Raw genomic sequence first — 24,445 nt, forward strand, 5'->3', positions numbered from 1 at the left:
ATTTATCTAGTTCTTTGAACCCTGTTACAGTCTTGGCCTTCACAACATCCTCTGGCAAAGAGTTCCACAGGTTGACTGTGCATTGTGTGAAGATATTCTTCCTTTTGTTTCTTTTAAGCCTGCTGCCTATTAATTTGACACTTTAGACGTAAAGGGTTATGAATGTCCATCATCTACAGCATCTACAACTTCAGTCACTTCCTGATACCACCAATTCTGCAATTAAACATACATACTTTAAATAGTGAATTACCTGTATCAAAAAAGAACTTTCATCATCCAATAAAGCCACGTCTGAGTTCACAATCAGGACCAGTAAATTCCAGCAAGATAAAAAGATTGCTCATTTCATTTATGAAACAAAATTCTCCCTTTCACGTCGTTCAGAACAAACATTTCAATGACACGGTTCAATCATTATGATCAGGCTATCCTCCACCCAGCAGAACAGACATCACTAGAAAGTCGCAGGATGGAGTATATGAAGAGCAAACTCAACAGTGTGCAAAAAACATTGGCAAGATATGGATGGAGTAAAGTACACAATAATCCAGTAATATGTGCTTGTGTGACAGCAAAAGATGGGGTTGCATCAATTGTTTCTGCAAAAACAGACATCAGAAAATGCCCATACAGCAAAATACTTAAAAGTAGCAGCAATAAAAGCTATTACAAACTCTGAACAGAAATTCAAGCGTTACGTGCATAGCTATGTCACAGACAATGGAGCAAAGATGAAAAAAAATCTAGAAGAAGATAATGAAGGGAAACGCTAACTTGTAACATATGGGTGCAGCGCTCATTGGAGCATCTTTTAGCTAAAGACAAAAGAGATGGAACTTTCACAGCCAAAGTAGTCAACATCAGACTAAACAAATGTAGAAGATATGCTGAATAAACTGAAGCCTATTTCCATAGTCTTGGACAAACTGCAGAATATTGCAGCTGTATTGCTAATACTGTTGAAATTTGGAACAACACCAAGAGACACTGAAGAAAGAAGTAGCCAACAACAAAGTTAAATTGCAGGCAGATGGATCAAGCACTGACTCCACCTCATTTTCTTGGCAATATTCTCATCCCAAAGTACCAGGCTAGATGGCTAACTGCTTCAGAAGATGCTGCTATCACATGGGCAACTAATAGTCACCCATAAATCGTGCCAACCATAATAAATTTCACAGCTGGAGGCGAACCATTCAAGCAGTACATGTTTGCTGATGTTTTAGAAAAAGTCACATCACTGAACCAGTAGAAGTCACTGGCTAAGCACCTGCAACCAGAGTTTGCTGAAGTGCTAATCAGCTTTTGACAGCAGTAGCCTCTTCTGCAGATACAGAAAGAATATTTACTTCATTTGGACTAAATCATTCAAAGTTGAGAAATCGACTGGGACCTGAAAAAGCAGGAAAACTTGACTTTCTTTTCCAGCCTATGAATAAAAACAAGGAGGGAGGGGATGAGATCAACTAGTTTTAAAAGTCTGAAGGACACCTTAAGTAACTGAGGGTAAGTCTACACTGCAGTTAAAAACCCATGGCTGCCCTGTGCCAGCTGACTCAGGCTCACAGGGCTCAGGCTGCAGGGCTGTTTAACTGGTGTGTAGACTTTTGGGCTCAGGCTGGTATCCGGGCTCTAGGACCCTGTAAGATGGTAGGATCCCAGAGCTGAGACTCCAGGCCGATTACACAATTACACAATCTGCAATTACACAGCCTCACAGCCCGAGCCCTGTGAGCCCAAGTCAGCTGGCACAGACCAACCTCAGGTTTTTAACGGCAGTGTACACATACCCCGAGGAAACTCATGTCTCATTTTCAAGGGATTTAGGCAAGTCGGGAATTAAGCTCCAGTCACTTTCATTTAGGCATATTTTTCCCAGTCTGATCTGAAATAATCAGCTTAATCCACTGACTACAGTTAATCCTTCTGTTTAATAAATCATTTAGTTGTAAATGTGAAACATTTTAATAAGAAAAGTTTATGTACCCAAAACATTTAAGGTTGTTTTGTTTAATAAAAATAAATTTTACAGACTGTCTGTGCTTGTTTAAATTCCAGTTACCATCCTAAAGCAGCTTGACATAAATCATGAATAAAAGGTTAATTATCTAGTAAATAAGCAATATATCATTCAATGAGTCTCTGGATTAAGTTTAGAAGTGTGAGCAACAAGGGTGATGTCGTGGTGGGAGTCTACTATAGACCACCAGACCAGGGGGATAAGGTGGACGAGGCTTTCTTCCAGCAACTCGCAGAAGTTACTAGATCGCAGGCCCTCGTTCTCATGGGAGACTTCAATCACCCTGATATCTGCTGGGAGAGCAATACAGCGGTGCACAGGCAATCCAGGAAGTTTTTGGAAAATGTAGGGGACAATTTCCTGGTGCAAGTGCTGGAGGAACCAACTAGGGGAAGAGCTCTTCTTGACCTGCTGCTCACAAACCGGGAAGAATTAGTAGGGGAAGCAAAAGTGGATGGGAACCTGGGAGGCAGTGACCATGAAATGGTCGAGTTCAGGATCCTAACACAAGGAAGAAAGGAGAGCAGCAGAATACAGATCCTGGACTTCAGAAAAGCAGACTTTGACTCCCTCAGGGAACTGATGGACAAGATCCCCTGGGAGAATAACATGAGGAGGAAAGGAGTCCAGGAGAGCTGGCTGTATTTTAAAGCATCCTTATTGAGGTTACAGGGACAAACCATCCCGATGTGTAGAAAGAACAGTAAATATGGCAGGCGACCAGCTTGGCTTAACAGTGAAATCCTTGCAGCTCTTAAATACAAAAAAGAAGCTTACAAGAAGTGGAAGATTGGACAAATGACCAGGGAGGACTATAAAAATATTGCTCAGGCATTCTGGAGTGAAATCAGGAAGGCCAAATCACACTTGGAGTTGCAGCTAGCAAGAGATGTTAAGAGTAACAAGAAGGGTTTCTTCAGGTATGTTAGCAACAAGAAGAAAGTCAAGGAAAGTGTGGGCCCCTTACTGAATGAGGGAGGCAACCTACTGACAGAGGATGTGGAAAAAGCTAATGTACTCAATGCTTTTTTTGCCTCTGTCTTCACAAACAAGGTCAGCTCCCAGACTACTGCACTGGGCAGCACAGCATGGGGAGAAGGTGACCAGCCCTCTGTGGAGAAAGAAGTGGTTCGGGACTATTTAGAAAACCTGAACGAGCACAAGTCCAATGGGCCGGATGCGTTGCATCCGAGAGTGCTAAAGGAGTTGGCGGATGTGATTGCAGAGCCATTGGCCATTATCTTTGAACACTCACGGCGATCGGGGGAGGTCCCAGATGATTGGAAAAAGGCTAATGTAGTGCCCATCTTTAAAAAAGAGAAGAAGGAGGATCCTGGGAACTACAGGCCAGTCAGCTTCACCTCAGTCCCTGGAAAAATCATGGAGCAGGTCCTCAAGGAATCAATTCCAAAGCACTCAGAGGAGAGGAAAGTGATCAGGAACAGTGAGCATGGATTCACCAAGGGCAAGTCATGCCTGACTAATCTAATTGCCTTCTATGACAAGATAACTGGCTCTGTGGATGAAGGGAAAGCAGTGGACGTGTTGTTCCTTGACTTTAGCAAAGCTTTTGACACCGTCTCCCACAGTTTTCTTGCCAGCAAGTTAAAGAAGTATGGGCTGGATGAATGGACTATAAGGTGGATAGAAAGCTGGCTAGATTGTCGGGCTCAACGGGTAGTGATCAATGGCTCCATATCTAGTTGGCAGCCGGTATCAAGTGGAGTGCCCCAGGGGTCGGTCCTGGGGCCGGTTTTGTTCAATATCTTCATAAATGATAAATAAATGGAGGATGGTGTGGATTGCACCCTCAGCTAGTTTGCGGATGACACTAAACTGGGAGGAGTGGTAGATACGCTGGAGGGTAGAGATAGGATACAGAGGGACCTAGACAAATTGGAGGATTGGGCCAAAAGAAATCTGATGAGGTTCAACAAGGACAAGTGCAGAGTCCTGCACTGAGGACAGAACAATCCCATGCACGGCTACAGACTAGGGACCGAATGGCTCAGCAGCAGTTCTGCAGAAAAGGACCTAGGGGTGACAGTGGACGAGAAGCTGGATATGAGTCAACAGTGTGCCCTTGTTGCCAAGAAGGCCAATGGCATTTTGGGATGTATAAGTAGGGGCATAGCGAGCAGATCGAGAGACGTGATCGTCCCCCTCTATTTGACATTGGTGAGGCCTCATCTGGAGTACTGTGTCCAGTTTTGGGCCCCACACTACAAGAAGGATGTGGAAAAATTGGAAAGAGTCCAGCGGAGGGCAACAAAAATGATTAGGGGACTGCAACACATGACTTATGAGGAGAGGCTGAGGGAACTGGGGATGTTTAGTCTTCAGAAGAGAAGAATGAGGGGGGATTTGATAGCTGCTTTCAACTACCTGAAAGGGGGTTCCAAAGAGGATGGCTCTAGACTGTTCTCAGTGGTAGCAGATGACAGGACAAGGTGTAATGGTCTCAAGTTGCAGTGGGGGAGATTTAGGTTGGATGTTAGGAAAAACTTTTTCACTAGGAGGGTGGTGAAACACTGGAATGCGTTACCTAGGGAGGTGGTGGAATCTCCTTCCTTAGAAGTTTTTAAGGTCAGGCTTGACAAAGCCCTGGCTGGGATGATTTAGTCGGGGATCGGTCCTGCTTTGAGCAGAGGGTTGGACTAGATGACCTCCTGAGGTCCCTTCCAACCCTGATATTCTATGATTCTATGTTTTCTAACATATAAAAAATGTACAATTAATAAGAAGCTAAAAATATTATGCTATATAATTGCTTAAATAAATGTGTATAGTTTTAGTGTACCCTCATAAGTAGCAAAAAGATGTACTAAATCTATTTAAAGGCTACACTTAGTCATAATCATTAGGCCTTATCTACACTAAAGGGAAAAATGATCTAAGTTACACATAGCTGAATGGCAAAACTCAAATCGACATAGCTTAAACCTACTTACCGCGGGGTCCACACTACATGACGGGAGATGCTCTCCCGTCGACTTCCCTTACTCTTCTCCATCAGGTGGAATACAGGAGTCAACGGGAAAGTGATCGGCAGTGGATTTAGTGAGTCTTCACGAGACTTGCTAAATCGACCGCTGATGCATCGATTGCCACAGCATCAATCCTCCGATAGGTGTAGACAAGCCCTTAGAACATGCTGATTTACATCTACCAGTGAGAATACATCTTTCTTTGGAAAATAATTGAAGTACAAATGACAGAGAGGATTAAAATTGATGATTTAAATGAAGGCTTTCCACTTGGAGATTTAAATCAATCCACCCTGCCCTACGTAATGATGTGGACTACGGCAACTCACTTCTTGGCTGAGCAATAGGAATGGCTTTCTCTAGTGTTTCTGATATGTACTCTCTTCCAAGGACCAAGTGGACTGGCTTATCAAAGCTCCTAGTCCCAGAAGCAAAGATCCACATTTGGGCTTGAATTTCAATATGCTGTTGCTTGACTGACACATTGGCTCTGTGGAGTAGGGAAGGAAATCTGTGAGCGATCCACATAGAGGATAGCTGAACATGTATTTGCAAACTAGACTGTCCAGAGACAAAATATATAGGACAGAGGAAGAGGACAGAGCCTTGTGGAAACCACACAGCAAGCTGGACATGGGATAAGAAGGCTCCTCCAAGTGAAACACTGAGGGTACGTCTACACAGCAAAGAAAAACTATGAGCTGACTCAGGCTCACTGGGCTTGGGCTGTTTCATTGCTGTGTTTTCATTCTGGACTTGGGCTGGAGCTCAAGCTCTGGGACCCACACACCTCTCAGGGTCCCAGAGCTCAGACTCCAGCCCAGAAGTCTACAAAACAATGAAACAGCCCTGCAGTCCAAGCCCCACAACCAGGGATGGGCCAGCCATGGGTTTTTCTTTGCTTTGTAGACATATCTTAATGAACAATTAGAGAGACAAAAGAAAGAGCAAAGTTACAAAACCCAAGGGAGGACAAAGTTTCAAGAAGATGATCATGGTCAACTGTGTTTAAGGCAGGATCAAGAAGAATGAGTATAATTGGTTAAAATTTTTGGCCAAGATGTTACTGGAGACTTTCAGAGCCATTTAAGTGGAGTGCAAGGGTGGAAGCGGAACTGGATGGAATTAGAGGAAAGGAACTCCAGACAGCAGTCATAAATGATGCATTCAATGAGTTTAGCAATTAAAGGAAGAAGGGAGATAGGGCAGTAGCTAGAGAAACAAGTGGGGTCACTTTTTGTTTGGTTGTTTTTTTAAGATGGAAGAGACTAAAACATGGTAGTATTGTGAGGTGAAGGAGAGGGAGAAAAGTGAGAGGTTCAGTAGAAAAGAAAGGGAAAACAGGAGTGTGAGCAATGGCGATGGGATGGGAACATGATTTCGTTCAAGTAGTGTAATCTGTGTGCAGAAAAGGTTTAGAATAATAAAATTTTGTGCTTGAAAATTTCAAACACCAGAAGCAAGTTGGAAGCTTTCCCTTGTGAGTGGAAGAGTCTCCTTCTTTAGATACTTCATGTGTATCAACTACCAATTTCTGTAGAAAGCTTTAATTTTTTAAAAAAGTGTAAGTATTACAACTGAAAAGATAAGCTTTCAAATCTGATGACACAGTGTCATCTTCCTGAGTCTGCAGACTGATGGTCATAGCCCCTCTGCTGCTACACCCAACTGTTAAATTGCTATAGTTTGAAATTAACAAGACTTTACTAAATTTCACTACTGCTAGTAAGAATTCAGGCTACAATTCATGGGAGCACTTACACACATGCTGAAGTGCTATCCTGAATACAGATACTTCCCTGAATTGGGCCTTAGTGAGTAGCTTCACAAATCACTAGAGACAGGCACCAGAGACAGACACTGGAGCTATTCAGCAAGGAAGGATGACCCTTCCAAAAAAAGAAAACAAAAAGGAAGCAAAGCCTATGGCTACATTAGAGAGCTTACAGCGGTGCAGTAAGCTGCTGTAAGCCAAGGGGTGAGAGCTCTCCTGTTCATTTAATTACTCCAGCCCCCATTAGTGGTGGTAGCTATGTTGGTAGGAAAGCTTTTCCTGCCGACATAGCACTGTCCACAATGACACTTATGTTGCCATAATTATGTAGGGCTAATTCACTCCCCTGAGGGACAACTTATATAGACTTAAGTGTGGTGTAGCCATAACCCAAGATTCACCCTCTACTTTCCAGCAGCCTATTGTACCTTGTGTGGAGGCAGTTTCCATACGAGTTACAATAGAAAGCTTGTGTTTGTCACTCAAGTCTACCTGTTACTCACCAATAGTCTTCCATTTTTTTTTTCAAATGTACCTCTAGGTCCCAGTATAGCAGAATGAGGATGTTTAAATGCTATTTATTAAATAAATAATTTTAAAATACTTATTGTAAAAGGGCTAATTTTCTAAAAAACGTGGACCATTACTTTTGCACTTCTCTATAAATTTGTGAGTTCTGCATTTTTCTGAGACTAACCCTTTTCTTCATTTTTAAATTTTTTTAGTCATGACAAAAAATAAGTAGCCTTAGCCATGACCTATGACAGAAAAGCAGAAAAAGTGTGCAATGAAGCCAGAAAGAAAGGACGCATAATCAAAATCACAGGCAAGAGCATAACATTTTAAATTAAATAGAGAGCTGATCAACAATGCTATAATTAAATACAGAGAACAAAAAACAACACAGAACTGTTTTCTTCCTTCAGATTGCAATGGGTGTTTCTTAGGCTATGTCTACACTAGCACTTTTGTCAGTAAAACTTTTTTTGGTCAGGGGTGTGAGAAAACCCACACCCCTGACTGACATAAGTTTCACTGACAAAAGCACCAGTGTGGACAGCGCTACGTCTGCTGGAGATGCTCTCCCACCAACATAGCTATTGCCACTCGCTGGGGCTGGTTTAATTATGCCAACGGAAGAGCACTCTCCTGTCAGCAAAGAACTTGCTCATCACCATAGTTTAATAGGCAAAACATAGGAGACTTGGGTTGCAGAGCAACTCTGACATTTGTTTTAACTAGTGGTTGTCAGTGTTAATCAAGTGCCGTTCTCGGTCTCAAATAGAGCGCAGCAAACATGTCTCTGCAGCAAGTCTCCAATGGAGATTTTATCGTATTAGTCCCTTACATATTTAATTTAGTCAGTACAATATTTTTACATTACAACATTCTATAGAGTTTTTAAATTTTCCCATTTTGAAGATCCTTAGGGGCATGGTCAAAGGTTACTTGAAATTAAATTCCTAGCTTCCTATCTGTTACAGGGTGTATGAACCCGTCACTGGACAGCAAGGAGTTAAAGAGCAGATCTGTGCAGAGGAGGACCCATGCCAAGGATGCTCTGCTTGGAGGTGCAATCTACAAGGGAGACGCTCAATTAAGGGTGGACAGAGCAGGGAGGAGGATCGACTCTGGGAGCTCCAGAGCAGAAGGCAGCCACATACAAACTGAGTGAAGATATGCTGAAGAGCAGCAGCCCTTGCGGGACAGAGGGTGGGGGTAGGCAACCACCAGAACAGACTGCAGAAGACAAGATGGAGGTAGGAAGTGGCCCAGGGAGGCTGACTCGAGGCAATTTAGGGGAAGGCTGGTGGGCAGGCCTCACGGGGACATAGGTCAGAACCCGGTGGAGCGGGAGGGCCCATGTTCCTCTAGTCTTTCAACTGTAACCATTAGGCGGGGGGGACTGCTATAGACCGTAATCACTGGGGACGGGGGAACCGCCAGAGACTGTAACCACTAGGCAGCAGACCCCGGGCCTGATCACACCATCTCCAAGAGTAATTTACAGTAACCAACTGTTCCACTGTCACCTATCCCAAGTATATTTTTCATTGCATCCAGTAAGATCAGCATAGTAAGCTATAAGTTTTTGTTAACAATCAGCAATGATAGTGTTAATATTGGCATTTATGGCCTCCTTTGTAAAGTGTATTTAATTTCTGGAGGTGCTATATAAAGCTATATATTAGTTAAGTCACTGGGATGTACAGATATGATTGCTTGAGCTGAACTGAGACAGTTCATGTCTCAAACTTGACACAAGCTCCTGTAGTATCAGGAAGACAATGGACAGATTCATATTTAGATGATTTTCTTCCACCCCACAAAGGCTAGAAGATTAAGTTCTGCAGTGCAACTTTTCACTTACAGAATCATAGACTACACATGGCCTTAAACATATATTGAACTTGTCAACGTCATAAATACTCAAACAAGGCGGGGATGTAATTATTTCCTTTGTATTCTATAAAAAAGTTACAATTGTTTAAGAGCTGGTGTAATTGGGAAAATCTCTGTGTTCAAAAAAACCTCATCAGTTGTGTTTAGAACTTAAAGCTGAGAAAGATCTGTATTCTAAAGAATGTGTACCTGTCTAACCCTTCAATATCTGCTTTGCTAGGTAGCTATCAGCAGTGACTGTGAAACTCCAGAAGAGGGGACGGGGAGGGCAGGAAGAGAAATAGCTGGTTGATATCTTAATCATTCATATGAAATGGCTGGAAAATATCTGTAAATTAATTTCACACACAGGGAGTCATGGTCCCAACTAATTATTTTGGTTAACTACTCTACTACCTCTCTACTGTCCTGAGATAAAATACAATTTGCTTTTAAAAGCAGAGTTGTGATTAGGAAAGTTATTTTCAGTACACACACAAAAAAGTTAGCTGGAGAATTCCCAGTTCACCTCCACCAACCATGGAATGTTAGAAAAAATCTTGAATGCAAAAAGACTAAATGTTGGCAGAAGTGCTCAACAACATGGAAAGAAAAAAAAATGTTGGCTCAGAAAGCAGTTGGCCACAGGAGATTTGGTCAAAGGAGGAAGAAGTACCAGAACTCATCATTGGAAGACATCACAACATATATAAAGAATTGACTAGTTGATTTATCTATGAAAAAGTAGAAGGGGAAAAAATCTGTCCCTCCGATATAACTGATTTTGCCCTATTTTCATTCCTCCAGCTTACTACAGTTCTGTCTTACTTTTGTTTGGGAAGCTGGAAAGAGGTGTTACATAAAAGAAAAACCAAATCATCTATGCAGATTAACTTGTATAGAGAAATAAAGAGACGGCCCCTGAAGGTTTCATGCCTGTTCTGCTGAGAGCTCTACAACTGCACTCTTCTTGACACCATATCTGTCTGATTGTTCTGCACCTTAAGAACTTACATGAAGGGAGTAGCATCCTTCTGTTGCCACTATAGCTCCACGCTAGTAGCAATTAAAGCTATTAAAACTGATTAACCATGCAAATGATTACTCCCTTTTGGTTTTTCTTTCCATATTGTTCTGCACTGAACAAGACAAAAAACTACATAATTCTGATGTCTTCCCTCAGTCTTCTGATTCTACATTTCTGGTAGGTGAGAAAAAACACTGCTTCCACTTGCCAATAACAGCACACCTGAAAGGGAGCATGGCACAGCAGCTAGAACACAGTTCAGATAATCAGGGCTCCAGTCCCACCTCTCCCATTGACTCTGCATGACCTTGGGGAATTTTCAACTTCTTTCTGCCTCAGTTTCCCCATTTATCAAAAGTGCTTTCAGATCTATGGCTGAGAATCACTGAATAAGCTCCAAGTATTACATATTCTGTTAGTGCAGATATTGGAGCTTACATACAACGGCATAAATTCACAGTGGGCTTGAAAATATCCCCTCCATTCTCCAACCCCCATTTTAAAGTTCCCTGCAGATAACAAAATTAGTACATATCAGAACTGCCCAAAAGTAGAAGCAGCTGCCCACCAGAGAGAAACTAACATGTTTAGTAAGTTTCACACAGTGCCTTGCTGAGCAAAACACCATTTTCTATGCCAGAGATGAGCAACATTAAGGTAGGCTAGAGTACAAAATCCACTAAACCCCTTTAGCAGCCACAGAGTTTTTTGTTTGTTCGTTTTTCAAAAAGATTGCGCCAGGTTGCTAAGGGGCGCAGTCTTTTAGAAAAGCTGCTGTTGTCTCATATCGCTAGGCTTCACTTCCTCAACAGCACAGGCTCCGACTCTACCCCATGCCATCCAGTTCCAGTTACTGCCCCATTGGCTGACTGTTCGGAAATGAGAACCACATTTCCCCTATCCACCCATCAATGGGAAGGAAGTAACCAGAGCTGTGTAGCATGGGGCAGCGGAGTGAAGCAGAATGCCATGTGTCAGGTCACACCATTTAAATCTAGCCCAAACACCCCTCCAACATACCAACAGGGAAGGATATTTGCTGTTACACTACCCAATTCTGGTTACTGCCTCCCCACTGGCAGACATATGCCCCAACTCATCCAGAGCCTGGAGAGTAGGGGGAGATAGGCTGGCCCCAATCAGACTGGCTGTGGGAGCTGGGAGCCAGTGAGAACGCAGTTAGAGCCAGGTGGCTTGGAGAGAAGCCCCTTCCCTGCATGCGTGAAACTAGGGTGGTTGGGCCAACGAGTGGCATTGCGACTGAGTCCCTGGGCTTCTGCTTCCAGTTCTAGGCTCTGCTCCACCACACCCCACACTTTAAGCACTGTGTCTGGTGCTCAGATTGGGTGGGCCTAGGAGCTAATTGGGTAGGCTGGGGCTCAACCCTGCTCAGCCTCCCACGCATGAGAATATTTTCACCAGCTGCCTCTGGGCAGATCAAATAAAATGATTTGGCAAGCCAAATGTGCCCCCCCAGGTTGCCAGTTACTCATCCCCATTCTATGCAGTGCCTTTTCCCGAACTTAAGGTGGGTATATGAAATTGACTAGGCTTTTGTCAAATTTCAGTCTGAGTTTGAGGTTCATGGTCTGCAAAATTGCTGCACACAGGAGTTGCGGCACAGGTGTAAACTTAGGGCTTGTCTACAGAGAGACTTAGCAAAAGGCAAGCCAGATTGTGACAGTTCATCACACTAGCCTTCCGTGCACCAAGTCGACCTACTGCCTTTCACTAAAAATTTAGTAGAACTTTCGTTCCAAATAGCAGGAGATCAAAGTACACTATGGAACTTTTAGTGCACTTAGTATGTGGCAAGCTAGTTTACTGTTAATGCACGCCTTGGTCTGCCATGCACTAAGTCTCTGAGTGGACACGCTCTTAGACGAGGAAAGGGAGGCCAAAATCTTCTATACACCAGACAGGGTTATCCAAAGGATTCTCAGAAAGGGTTGCTTTAAAGGTGGCACATAGAAAAAAGATGAACCGCTGAGGGTTAAGATTGCAAATGGGTTTATTTTGGTGACTTATTAACAATTATAAATAATTGGACTAACAGTGAACACACTCTGGCATAAAACCCCTCCTACACACACTTCTGAATCCCTCCTCTGAGATATATAAAAATGAAATGAACACACAGATGTATCATCTCATGCAGTGTATTTAAACATGACTGTTTGCCAAACACTCTGCTGTGAGGCCTCTACAAAACTTGATAGTGATTAGGCGGCTAGCGTACTGACACCACTGCCTATTCCATCTATCTATATTCATCTGTTGTCTCTTGTCTTGTACTTCAATTGTAAACTCTTTGGGGTAGGGACTGTCTTTTTGTTCTGTTTGTACAGCACTTAGCACAACAGGGTCCTAGTTCATGACTGGAACTCTTGCATACTATAATAATACAAATAAATAAATGATACATATTAATAAATGAGTTTGTTAACTAGAGCTACTCAGTATTATCCACCCAACTCTTAGTTTTATTTACACATTAGTTTTGATTAACTTAAGACCACCAGCAACAAGTTTTCAAAGTAGCATCGTGAATTGGCATTATGTTGAACATTGCAAAGCTACAATAATTCTGTGGGTGTTTTATATCTTGATTAACCAGGGTTCTCAAGTTTGAAGGTACTGTTTAAATGTGGTTTCTTACAAACCACCCATACCATCACATTACAGAGTGGAGCAGGGGAAGGGAGAGCAGGGGAAAGGGAGTTTACCCCCTGCATGAAAGGCCAAAGAAAGACAAATGTTTTTTATTTGATTTAACTGTATATTGTTGAAGAAGCCAGATGTTTAAGTTAACAGGGAGGAATATTAAATCCGAGTCTATGCTACAAAAACTCTTATTCAAAAAATGTTTGATAAAGGTATCGAAGAATGAAGTTAACTAAAATGCTGCTGACCACAATTCTGCAGTCAGTGTAGTCTAGGACAAATCATGTCCAGTATTATGTCAGCTAATCATGATTAAATGATGACTAGCTGACAAGATGTTGAACACAGTCTATCCTTGCTACACTGACCACAGTCATGGTTGGTTTCACGTCAGCTAATTTGATTCTTCACACCAGTAAAACTTTGCAGTAAAGATTTCATATTCTAAAGTTATGTAGTGAAGAAAAGCCCCAAGAAACTATAAAACAGGACACAGCATTACCAAGATGGATAACAATGTGTAAAAGAAACATTTTAAAGTGTGCTTGTATGAAATGGTATGATCATTACAAATATGCCATCTTGTGTGTATTTTAATCCCTTTCTGCTTATTTTTTGACAAAACCGGGTTTGAAAATTTACTGTTCTTAGATTCAGTAACAGTATAATGATTTTTGAACTGTTACTCTCAATAATTTCCTCCTTAAATAAACGGATCAGCTGTTGGACAGGTGCTCTTTTGTTGCTTGCCTATTTCATAGCCTGTTCCTCTGCATCATATAAACTTGCTTATTGAAATTATGTGTAAGAATCAATATTACCCATGTCTTGGTACACATATGAAAGCTTATTGTGAATTTCTTAATATTGTATGATGACCTTCCACAGTGGAACATCAATCACTCAGCAAATTCAAGTAAGAGGTCAATTTTATGTTGGGAAAATGTACAGCTTTATTAGAATATAAACACTTAAAATTTACATAAAAATTTGTTGACAGATTTACGCATTCACACTGAAGTAGGTGACATTTTTTGCTCTTAACCTAAGTAGTGGGAACAGATGAGCACTGGTTATATTTAAGTTAATGAACATTACAACTGTTCCTTTCAACTAATTTAATCAAAGTATTTTTTTTTTTAATTAAAAACCCACTTGCATGTTCAACTATGCCTTTCCTGTAAAATGCTTCTTGGGAGCCAACAATTTAGTATATTATAGTAACATGTAGATCAATTAATGAAATGCTTATAATTAATTTCAAAGGACTTGGGATGAAGAGTACTGTAACAGAGCAAGAGCATACTGCAACCATAGAATTAGGCTTGGAAATGTTGATTTTTTTTTTTAAGACAGATAATATCAATGTTTATTTTTAAGCATTTTTTTTCTATTTTTAATCTATTTAAATTTTCAAAATTGTGGGAAATTATTTGAGGGCAGACAATTATTTAGTGACTGTAGACACAGATTAAAAAAGCTAAAGCTTTACAAACATTAAAAACAAATTGTCAACATTACATGTCAAAATATAAGGAGAAAATATCCTTAAATCAAAGTTTAATAAGTTCTCAAGCAGCATTTTTCTTACTTTGCCTATATGTAAATTTTGATTCTCATCAATGGAAATATTTTTCATCAGTTTGTGTGTGTGTGTACAATGAAATTGACTTTTACTAACATTTACTGATAAAAGCCTACATCAAGTTCTGCTTTGCACAGTTTTCTTCTAAAGATGAAATCAAATTATGTACCGGGTAAATTACACTTCAAAGATATAAGAATGTATTTCATAGTCCGAAATATTTATGATGTTTATATAATTTACATCTTAGGACATCTAAAAACACAGCTTTTCTTTCTTTCTTCCCCCTTCAACCACTGCTCTCCACCAAAGCAGAGTAAACGTTAATTATTATTGACTATCTAGTTTAGTACTAAAACTCTGACCATGAAGACCTAATATCTTTGTAAGCCACTCCAGCTAGAGACATTTCTCCCTCTTTCCATATTTCTCTTCCTTTAGTACAATAGCATCTTTTAATTTTTACTAATGTCGAAGAACACTATAGTGAATTAATTGTTCTATTGCCAATTTGAAAAAAGTACTCTGTTCTCTTATTTTGAGAAGTGCAATTTTCTTTAAATAATTTATTATACTTCATAATGTACTACAGTATATTTTGTAAAAATAAAAGTCTTATCTCTAAGACTTCATTATTATATTATAGAATTTTTTGCTAAGAAATAAAGAGATGGCCCCTGAAGGTTTCATGCCTGTTCTGCTGAGATCTCTACAACTGCACTCTTCTTGACACCATATCTGTCTGATTATTCTGCCCCTTAAGAACTTACATGAAGAGAGTAGCATCCCTTCTGTTGCCACTGTAGCTCCACGCTAGTAGCAATTAAAGCTATTAAAACTGATTAACCATGCAAATGATTACTCCCTTTTGGTTTTTCTTTCCATATTGTTCTGCACTGAACAAGACAAAAAACTATGTAATTCTGATGTCTTCCCTCAGTCTATTTGGTGCATGTCAAATAAAAGATGTACAGATTAGTGAAGTTCTACATACTACCATAATCTGAATAAAAACAAGATATTTGTTTTTAAGTCAATCTACTCCTGCATTGGACACTGCAGTCCTTTTCGTGGCAATTAAATAATTGTCATAGAGGATTTAGGGTAATGAATAAGCAGCAAATGCAAACACACTAAAAATCAAAGATAATATTTTCATACAACAATCCTTAATAAAACCATGAAAAAAAAATGTGTTTAGAGCTATCTCAAAGATTTTCAAGGATTCCCCAAAGGTTTCTCAATAGCGAAATTTAGAACAGTAATGCTAATGATTGCTAATGATTCATATGTTAATACTTCCTTCTTGTGTGACTTTTATTCGTTTGACCATAAATGATCTTATAAAAACAACCTTCTAGACTATGTATGCGTGTGCATACAGTATAAACATCCATAGTTTTACTATTCTCAAATCTTAACCATAAAGTTTAAACCCAGAGTGATAGGCACATCTCCCTCCTCCCTTTCATTGCTAAGCTCATTGCACAGCTGTTTACAATTGCTGTCTGGAGTTGCTTTCCTCCAATTCCACCCTAGACCCTCTTCAGTCCATCTTCTGTGCCTTGCACTCCACTGCAATTCCTCTTGCCAAAGTCTCTAATGACCTCTTCCTAGCTTAAGCTCAGAACCAGTACTCCTTGACCTTTCAGATGCCTTTGACATGCTCTTAATTGAAATATTGTTCTCCCTTGGTTTCCATGACTGTCCTCTTCTGGCTCTGCTACTTCTCTAATTGCTCCTTTTGCATATCCTTATCCACCCTCCAACTTTCAATGGTAGTTCCCCAGAGCTCTGTTCTCGGTCCCCCCCTTCTCTTTTCCTTCTACATCTTTTCTCTGGGTAATCTCATTCACAACCACAAATTCACTACCATCTCTATGTTGACAATTCACACAGCTTCTTCTCTATTCCTCTCTTTCTCCTCTAAATGCCTTTTGTCTACACTAAAATCTCAGACTCTCTCGCTGACATCTCTGCATCGTCAACATGGCTAAAACAAAGCTTCTAGTCTCCCCCACCACAGTCCTTCCTGCTTCTTTCCTGGCTTCTTTCCTATGGACAACACCACCATTCTGCCTGTCACTCAGGCTCATAACCTCAGTGCCATCTTTGAGCTGGACCGCCAGGTTATGTCTAAATCTTGCTGAGTGCTTCTCCATAAGATCCTAAGATATAATCTAGTCTATTCATCCACAGAGCCAAAACTTTCACCCAGCATCCCAATTACTGCATTATCCTACTCTCTGGCCTTGAAAAATGCAATTTTGCTCCACTCATATTAATTCAGAATGTTGCTACAAAGACCATTTTCCTAGCACGGCACTTCGACCATGTCACCCCTCTCTCTTCATTCCTCAATAGGCTCTCTTCTACTCTACTGAATCAAACATTAGCTGCTTGTCTTCCCTTTCAAGGTTGTCATAAATATGAAGGGAAGGGTAAACCCCTTTAAAATCCCTCCTGGCCAAAGGAAAAATCCTCTCACCTGTAAAGGGTTAAGAAGCTAAAGGTAACCTCGCTGGCACCTAACCAAAATGACCAATGAGGAGAAAGATACTTTCAAAAGCTGGGAGGAGGGAGAAAAACAAAGGGTCTGGGTCTGTCTGTATGCTGCTTTTGCCGGGGACAGAACAGGCATGGAGTCTTAGAACTTTTAGTAAGTAATCTAGCTAGTTATGTGTTAGATTATGATTTCTTTAAATGGCTGAGAAAAGAACTGTGCTGAATAGAATGACTATCCCTGTCTGTGTGTCTTTTTTGTAACTTAAAGTTTTGCCTAGAGGGATTCTCTGTGTTTTGAATCTAATTACCCTGTAAGGTATCTACCATCCTGATTTTACAGAGGTGATTCCTTTACTTCTATTAAAAGTCTTCTTGTAAGAAAACTGAATGCTTTTTCATTGTTCTAAGATCCAAGGGTTTGGGTCTGTGGTCGCCTATGCAAATTGGTGAGGATTTTTACCAAACCTTCCCCAGGAAGTGGGGTGCAAGGGTTGGGAGGATTTTTGGGGGAAAGACATGGCCAAACTACGTTTCCCAGTAAACCCAGTTAAAGTTTGGTGGTGGCAGTGGAAATTCCAAGGGCAAAGGGTAAAACTTAATTTGTACCTTGGGGAAGTTTTAACCTAAGGTGGTAAAAGTAAGCTAAGGACGTTTTCATGCAGGTCCCCACATCTGTACCCTAGAGTTCAGAGTGGGGGAGGAACCTTGACAAAGGCACTTCATGGTCTGTCTCCACACTACCTATTAACTCATATATGCCACAGAGACATCAACTCCTACCTCCAAACAACCCATGATGCCAGCCACTATCACCCACTTGTTACATTTTTTAAACACCTTTGATGCTTCCTCATATGCTGTCCCTCATGCTTGTGAGGAACTCCCTGTAAACATCTCCAAAAACTCACTCATTCTCCTCTACACTCTCTTTTGGTCAGCAGCCTATGACACCATGTGGCACACAGGGTTGCTATAAAGATGTCAAAAATTCTTCCTAGATGGGCTGCCATGGCAACTGTGCTATTGCTCAAAGGTAGACATGTGCAAGTGGCTCTGGGCCATAAAACCAGCACTTGAAGATTCCAGAAGAATAGACTCTAGAAAGGCTTGATGCTGGAACCAAATTTATTTTATGCATTCACCAACGAACTGACATACACCATCTCAAGGAGATTCATGTAGTCCCATGATACCTGCTTGGCCCCAAGGGACTCTAACTTCCAAAAGACTGAAGAGAACCTGAACAGTGATATTGCTGCCAAAGGTGACTACTGCAAGAAATGGAGACAAACCAAGTACATGAAACACTGCATCAGCATGCTTCCTCTTACATCATGAGGAGAGCCAACTTGAGCTTAAATATGTTTTTGAATGGTCAGAAGTTGGCACATGTTCTAAAACCAGTGTATCAAGGGATTACTCTAAATCACACACTTATACACAAATGCCACCTCACTAAAGTAGTTCAAAAAATCAAGAGCAGAAACTGTCTTCTGAACAAACTAGTAGTTTCCTCTTGGGGAGTCAATGCGCTATGTGGTTTGGGGCTCACCATATGCTACTGAGTTGGAGAATGTTGTGCCCGTTTGATTAAGCTCTGCACATGCTACACTAGCAGACAAACAACTCAATCATACCATAAGAATTATTACTAGGCACCCTCAAGACAATAAAACTTGTATGTTTACCAATCCTAGCCAAAAATCCTCAACCTAACAGCTAGCATCACAATATAGCGAATAAACTGATCAGGGTGCAAAGTACCTTTATCAAGACACCAAGATATAGCAAATGAATATATGGGATGTACCCCATCACCAACTGCACAGCAGAAATCTTATCTGGACAGTGCTGCACACACTCTATCCAACTGATATCATCCTCAGCTCACCGTGGTGATCAGAATTGAGAGAGAACCTCTCCCACCGCCTGTAACTCTCACATCACCACCAGGCTGGATGAACAGCAACCTGACTTTGGGCAACTATGCCACCTTTGGAGACAGTTTAATAGGTCCAGGTGTGGCAGGGTTTGCTATGCCAAGACAGACCATGCCTAGGGCATCAAGGACAGCCCTCTGTGCACCTTTAATGCTGTGCAGGAAGCTGCATACATGCGGGATGGCTGCACTTTTTGTGTTGGATTCCCCAGAGGTCTTCCCATAGTGAACACTGCTGACTCAGTGGCCACTTACCAGCCCAAGACCATTTAGCTATTTTGGCATTGGTTTGTTTTTTAAAAGCTTGTCTTGCTCACATGCAGTCATGTGCATACTCTCCCTCTGTAAATACATATAGTGTGTGTGTGTTTGTGTCACATCCTTTTTGTGATACCTACAAAAAACTTGACAATGGAAATGCTGCTGGTATACTAATACCACTGCCTATCATGCTGACCAATACTGTCTCATTGTTTCCTTGTACTCCCCCCATCTGTCTGTTTATAGCCATCTTGTCTTACACTTAAAATGTAAGGTCTTTGAAGCATGGACCGTCTCTTTGTTCTGTGTTTGTACAGCACCCAAGTACAATGGCGTCCTGGTCCATAACTAGGGCTCCTAAGCACTACAGTAACAAATAAATAATAATAAATCTGATAATATTACACCTATAATTAAAAACTGTATAACCATACATTATTCACACAGCTAAGTCTACGAAAAAACAAGCTCATATTATTGTTACCCCATCCACCTCTGTTTGCTTATATCACCCATCTTGTTTTAAACAAAACTGTAAGATCTTTGGTGCAGAAACTGTCTTTCACTATGTCATATATTTGTATGAGGCTTATCACAATGGGTTCCTGACCTAATTGGGGCCTTTAGGTACTTCCATAACACAAAATTGCTCAGAATGAAGGTTTCTTATTGAATCTATGCATCTCTAATAGCTGATATTTTCATTAATACTTCATAGCCTTAAAGTGATTAACGTTTTCCCAATCATTCACATTCTGCAGAAAAACTTACGATATTCTGTCCATAAGTTATCCATTTCCATTAGTAAAATATTTTTGAGAATAAGACATTTTCAGTTACTTGTCTGCTACATTTCTAACACATTTTTTCATTATCTCTCTCTCTGCCCCTGAAGTGAGTAATTTAGGTTCAATCATAATAATGACTGTATACTTCACTATTCCGATAAAAATGTATTTGAAATAAAATGGGTATAGTCTATAACTTCGTGTAGATAAGAAAGCAGGTAGGTTTTGGTCATACCGGAAAAACAACTTCTTTGGTGAAGTGCTAACCTCGCTATTTCATGAACAGGTTACTGGCACAAGTGAATAGATGCATGCAGGTTTATTTACTGTAATTTAAGTTTTAGCATTCACAGTTTTCATAGAAAGATTGTTTTTATAGAAAGACATTCAACTTGCATTGACTAGAAAACAATCACTTACATGCTTTGTCTAGCAATCTCAGTGTGAATAAAATTGCAAGCCACCACTGAAAAATTTTCACTTACTGAAAGACACATCAGATTTTAATTTTAACATATCCACAATGAAAACAGGATACAACATTGCATAACATTAGTATAACATTGCTAATTCAAAACTAGAGTTTAATACTGCTAATCCACAAACCTAATAATTCTCGCAAAAAACACCAACTCATTCCACTTTATAATATGAAATATTATAAATCACGGCAAACTAAACTATTCCCGTCAAAATTTAGTCATCTGCATTTAGCAAGGTTCTACCAGATAGCAGGTCCTGAGACCATCATTCAGTATACTAACATACACTCCTCAACACAATAAAGCCACACCTGTTAATAAATTTTAGCATGTCTTTTAAAGTCTACCTGTGTGATAGAAATATGTTTGAAGTGATTATCCATAATAATAATAAAAAATGATTCAGGGTCTCAGGTAGTAACAAATGATCTCCCACCTTTAATAAGTATAGTATTATGATTCAGGGTTTCAGGGAGTAACAATGAACTCCCTCATTTAATAGGAATTAGTGAATTTATACAGGTTTTGATCAATACAACCAATTTTAGAATCCTCAGACACACACAGTCTTTTCTGTTCTCATGTTAAAGCTCAATGTATTTTCTTCTCTCCTACTGTTAGCATGGTTTTATCATTCATAAGAAATTTTCTAGGATTATGAATTAGTCAAAAGGTAGTACATATCTCCTAAGAAGAGACAGGATGATACAGACCTGAGAGCATTATTGACAGCAGTTTGCTAATCAACAAGCAAAGAAAATAACTGTCAAATGATCAGACAATTAAACGAAATGAACATAAACTGGAATATAATTCATCCATAACTAACCCCACAGCAACATTTAAAACAAACATTTTAAAGCACTTTTTTGTCTTGTTCCCCACAACCCTTAGAACTCTAAATAGTGCCATCCAGAAACTGTAACAAACACCTGCTGCCTTAAAGAATATTAAATAGGAAAAATGAGCAACAGCAGCAAGCTCCATTTGAACATGAAAGAAACAAGGCAACATCCAGGCAGCAGCTTAGATCTTGTTTTCAACAATCAAGATTAAAAATGGAACCACCATTGAGGCCAAAATGAAACAAGAAAAATACCATAATGCCACTTTTGCCAAGAGAACAAAAGCAACAACCACCAACCACCAACCCCACCCCAAACAGGCTGCTGGCCTCTCTAACCACATAGCCATAGCTGGAGATAATGTAATCTCATGGGGAAATGAGTACTTTTGTGTGTTTGTGACATTCACTGTGAAAATATCAAACTAAGTCCACAGTGTAAAGATACCCAGCAATATTCTTACCAACCAGGATTTTGTTTTGAACAAACAGGTGGTGAGCAGACAAGGCCTGCTATTGTACTTGGAGCCCCATCCCTCAAGAGTCAGTGTGTGTTCAGTGGAGTGGACGCAACTACACAGTGTGACCCAAGACTGGGGGTATGGTGCCTGCTTTGTGCAGTGTAACTCAAGATGTGGCAGAGGTGTGCAAAACGGCTGCTGATGCACCCTACCACTACAGTGAATCTACCATTATTACCTAACAGCAGCTGACTAGGAGTATGCCACTGATTACCATGACACAGTTTACAGGTGGAAGGCCATTATTCAGTATGACCCAGTGGCCTTAATGGGGATGGCAAGTAGTTTTCATGCTAAGTCAATAAGGAGCAGATGGAGTGGGAAGGCTGCTATTCTTCTGTTGGGAGGGAGGCAGCTAAGAATATTCACTTGTAACCCAGAGAATGGTGAACAGGCAGGGAAAGGGGAACTTCCACCCACTTCTGCAAGAGAGCAGGGGGTCTTGCTTGGGAGGAGACTCTTCCTACTGAATGGGACCTAGAGCCTGGTGAATTCAGCGCAGCCCGGCGCGCGGGGAAGGAGTGCTATGCCCCCTCTCAGCGCGCCCTGCTAGAAAGGAGGAACGCACCAGGCGGCTTTCCCACAACAAGACAGAAGCCTTTGTCTGGTGCCCCAGGGCAGGTGGCTGAGGGGGCCTCAGCCCGGACCCGGGCTGGGAAGCCCCACGAACAGGTACCCACCATGGGGGTGAGAAGAGTGTGCCCGGCACCGAGCCCGCTCCCCCGTCCCGCCTGGGATTTGGGGATCTCGGCCCTCCTGGACCCGCCCCCAGACTATCCACCTGGGGATCCCGGCCTATCACCCGGGGGCCTTCTCCGGTGCAGCCACCTGGGGGGTCCCAGCCCCCGAGGGTCTGTGTCTCGTGGCCTCCCCCGGATCGCCCGCCTAGGAGCTCCCGCCTCCCCGGACTGGGGACGGGGAAGTAGCAGAGCCAGGGGACGACGGTGGGTGGACCCCAGTGCCCGCGGAAAGGGATCGCTCCCGGCCCGGCGCTGCGAACCCCCCGCACTTACCCTGTCACAACAGGCGCCATCTTCCACAAACTCTCGCCAAAACTCCTACTCTCGCGAGACCTGCCTCCTCCTCCTCGGGCCGAGTGCGCGCGTGCGCGGGCCCGTGAGACAGACACGCGGTCGCGGAAGGGAGAGAGTGGGGAGGCGCGCCGCCCCCTCATCCCGGGTTCTCCCCTCAGACACAACAGCGGCAGCAGCAGGCGTGGGAACCTGCCCAAGACTCGCGAGAACTCCAGCAGCGGCCTGCCCGGCGCTAAGGCAGACTCGTATCGCGAGAACAAAGTGAAGAAGGGGGGGTGGGGGATTCCCTCGCTGCGCGTTTGTGGTCCTTGTTTCTCTGAATCTCCCTGAGCCGGCGGCGGCCGAGGACTAAACCATTCGGGGGAGAGGTGCGGTAGGGACTATTTGTGTGGGGCAGTCAGGCTCTGTCCCACAGGCAGGGAGCGGAGCGGTTCCCTCGCGCGCCTCTGCCTCTTGCCGGCACGCAACGTGCCCGGCCGCGGGGCTGGCAGCGCTCCTGCGGGGCGTGGAGCCGCCCCGGCCTTCGCTCCAGCGCCGCCCTCCCCACGGGGCGGGACGGCCCAGCCCGGCTCAGGCAGCCGCCCGCAGTAGGAGGTTGCACGCTGGGTAACCGCTGATGTTCTAGCTCCTTGCGGCCCATTCGTCTCCCCTGCCCGCCACCCTCCATCCCCCTCTATTTTAGGGACTCTCTGAAACCCACTCTTTTCCAGGGGCGGTGCGTCCTTTCTCCCTTCCTCACTAGGCTCCCCCGCTCTCCCACCCGGGCCTCCCTGGGACGCCCCCCATGCTAGGGTACCAGGGCAGCCCAACTGGCCACGGGCTCCGCGTGCATCCCCATTTCCCCTGCTCGGTTACAGACAGATAAGTAGAGAACTGCCGTGGTGGTGAGCATGGGCCTCACTTTCTTCAACACAATTAACTTGGCAACTGCCTTTTGGCTGCACTGGAAAGGTAGAGGGGAGAATGAGCAGGCAAGAGAAACAATGTCAGTAACCAGACTATTAAATGATCTACACATGGACAGACTTCCTAGAATCATAGAGTATCAGGGTTGGAAGAGACCTCAGGAGGTCATCTAGTCCAACCCCTGCTCAAAGCAGGACCAATCCCCAACTAAATCATCCCAGCCAGAGCTTTGTGAAGCCGGGCCTTAAAAACCTTTAACAATGGAGATTCCACCACCTCCCTAGGTAACCCATTCCAGTGCTTCACCACCCTCCTAGTGAAATAGTTGTTCCTAACATCCAACCTAGACCTCCCACACTGCAACTTGAGACCATTACTTCTTGATTCTGTCATCTGCCATCACTGAGAACAGCTGAGCTCCATCCTTTTTGGAACCTCCCTTCAGGTAATTGAAGACTGTTATCAAATCACCACCTTACTCTTCTTCAGACTAAATAACCCCAGTTCCCTCAGCCTCTCCTTGTAAGTTATGTGCTCCAGCCCCCTAATCATTTTCGTTGCCCTCCGCTAGACTCTCTCCAATTCATCCACATTCATTCTGTAGGGGGACCAAAACTGGATGCAGTACTCCAGGTATGGCCTCACCAGTGCCGAACAGAGCAGAATGGTCACTTCCCTCGGTCTGCTGGCAATGCTCCTACTAATACAGCCCAATATGCTGTT

General features: G+C 42.4%; 1 protein-coding gene across 1 annotated transcript in view; it reads right to left on the reverse strand.

Moving 5' to 3' along the window:
* RBPJ (recombination signal binding protein for immunoglobulin kappa J region) overlaps positions 1-23,012 on the reverse strand; it is a 94,273-nt gene extending 71,261 nt beyond the window's left edge. Inside the window, exon 1 of the mRNA XM_074951580.1 lies at positions 22,796-23,012. Coding sequence (XP_074807681.1) covers positions 22,796-22,956 — 161 coding nt within the window. The 5' untranslated portion in view covers positions 22,957-23,012. The remainder of the gene's footprint in view (positions 1-22,795) is intronic.
* Positions 23,013-24,445: the final 1,433 nt, after the last annotated feature.

Source organism: Natator depressus, chromosome 4 (assembly GCF_965152275.1).
Source record: "Natator depressus isolate rNatDep1 chromosome 4, rNatDep2.hap1, whole genome shotgun sequence".
Taxonomy (NCBI): Eukaryota; Metazoa; Chordata; order Testudines; family Cheloniidae; genus Natator; species Natator depressus.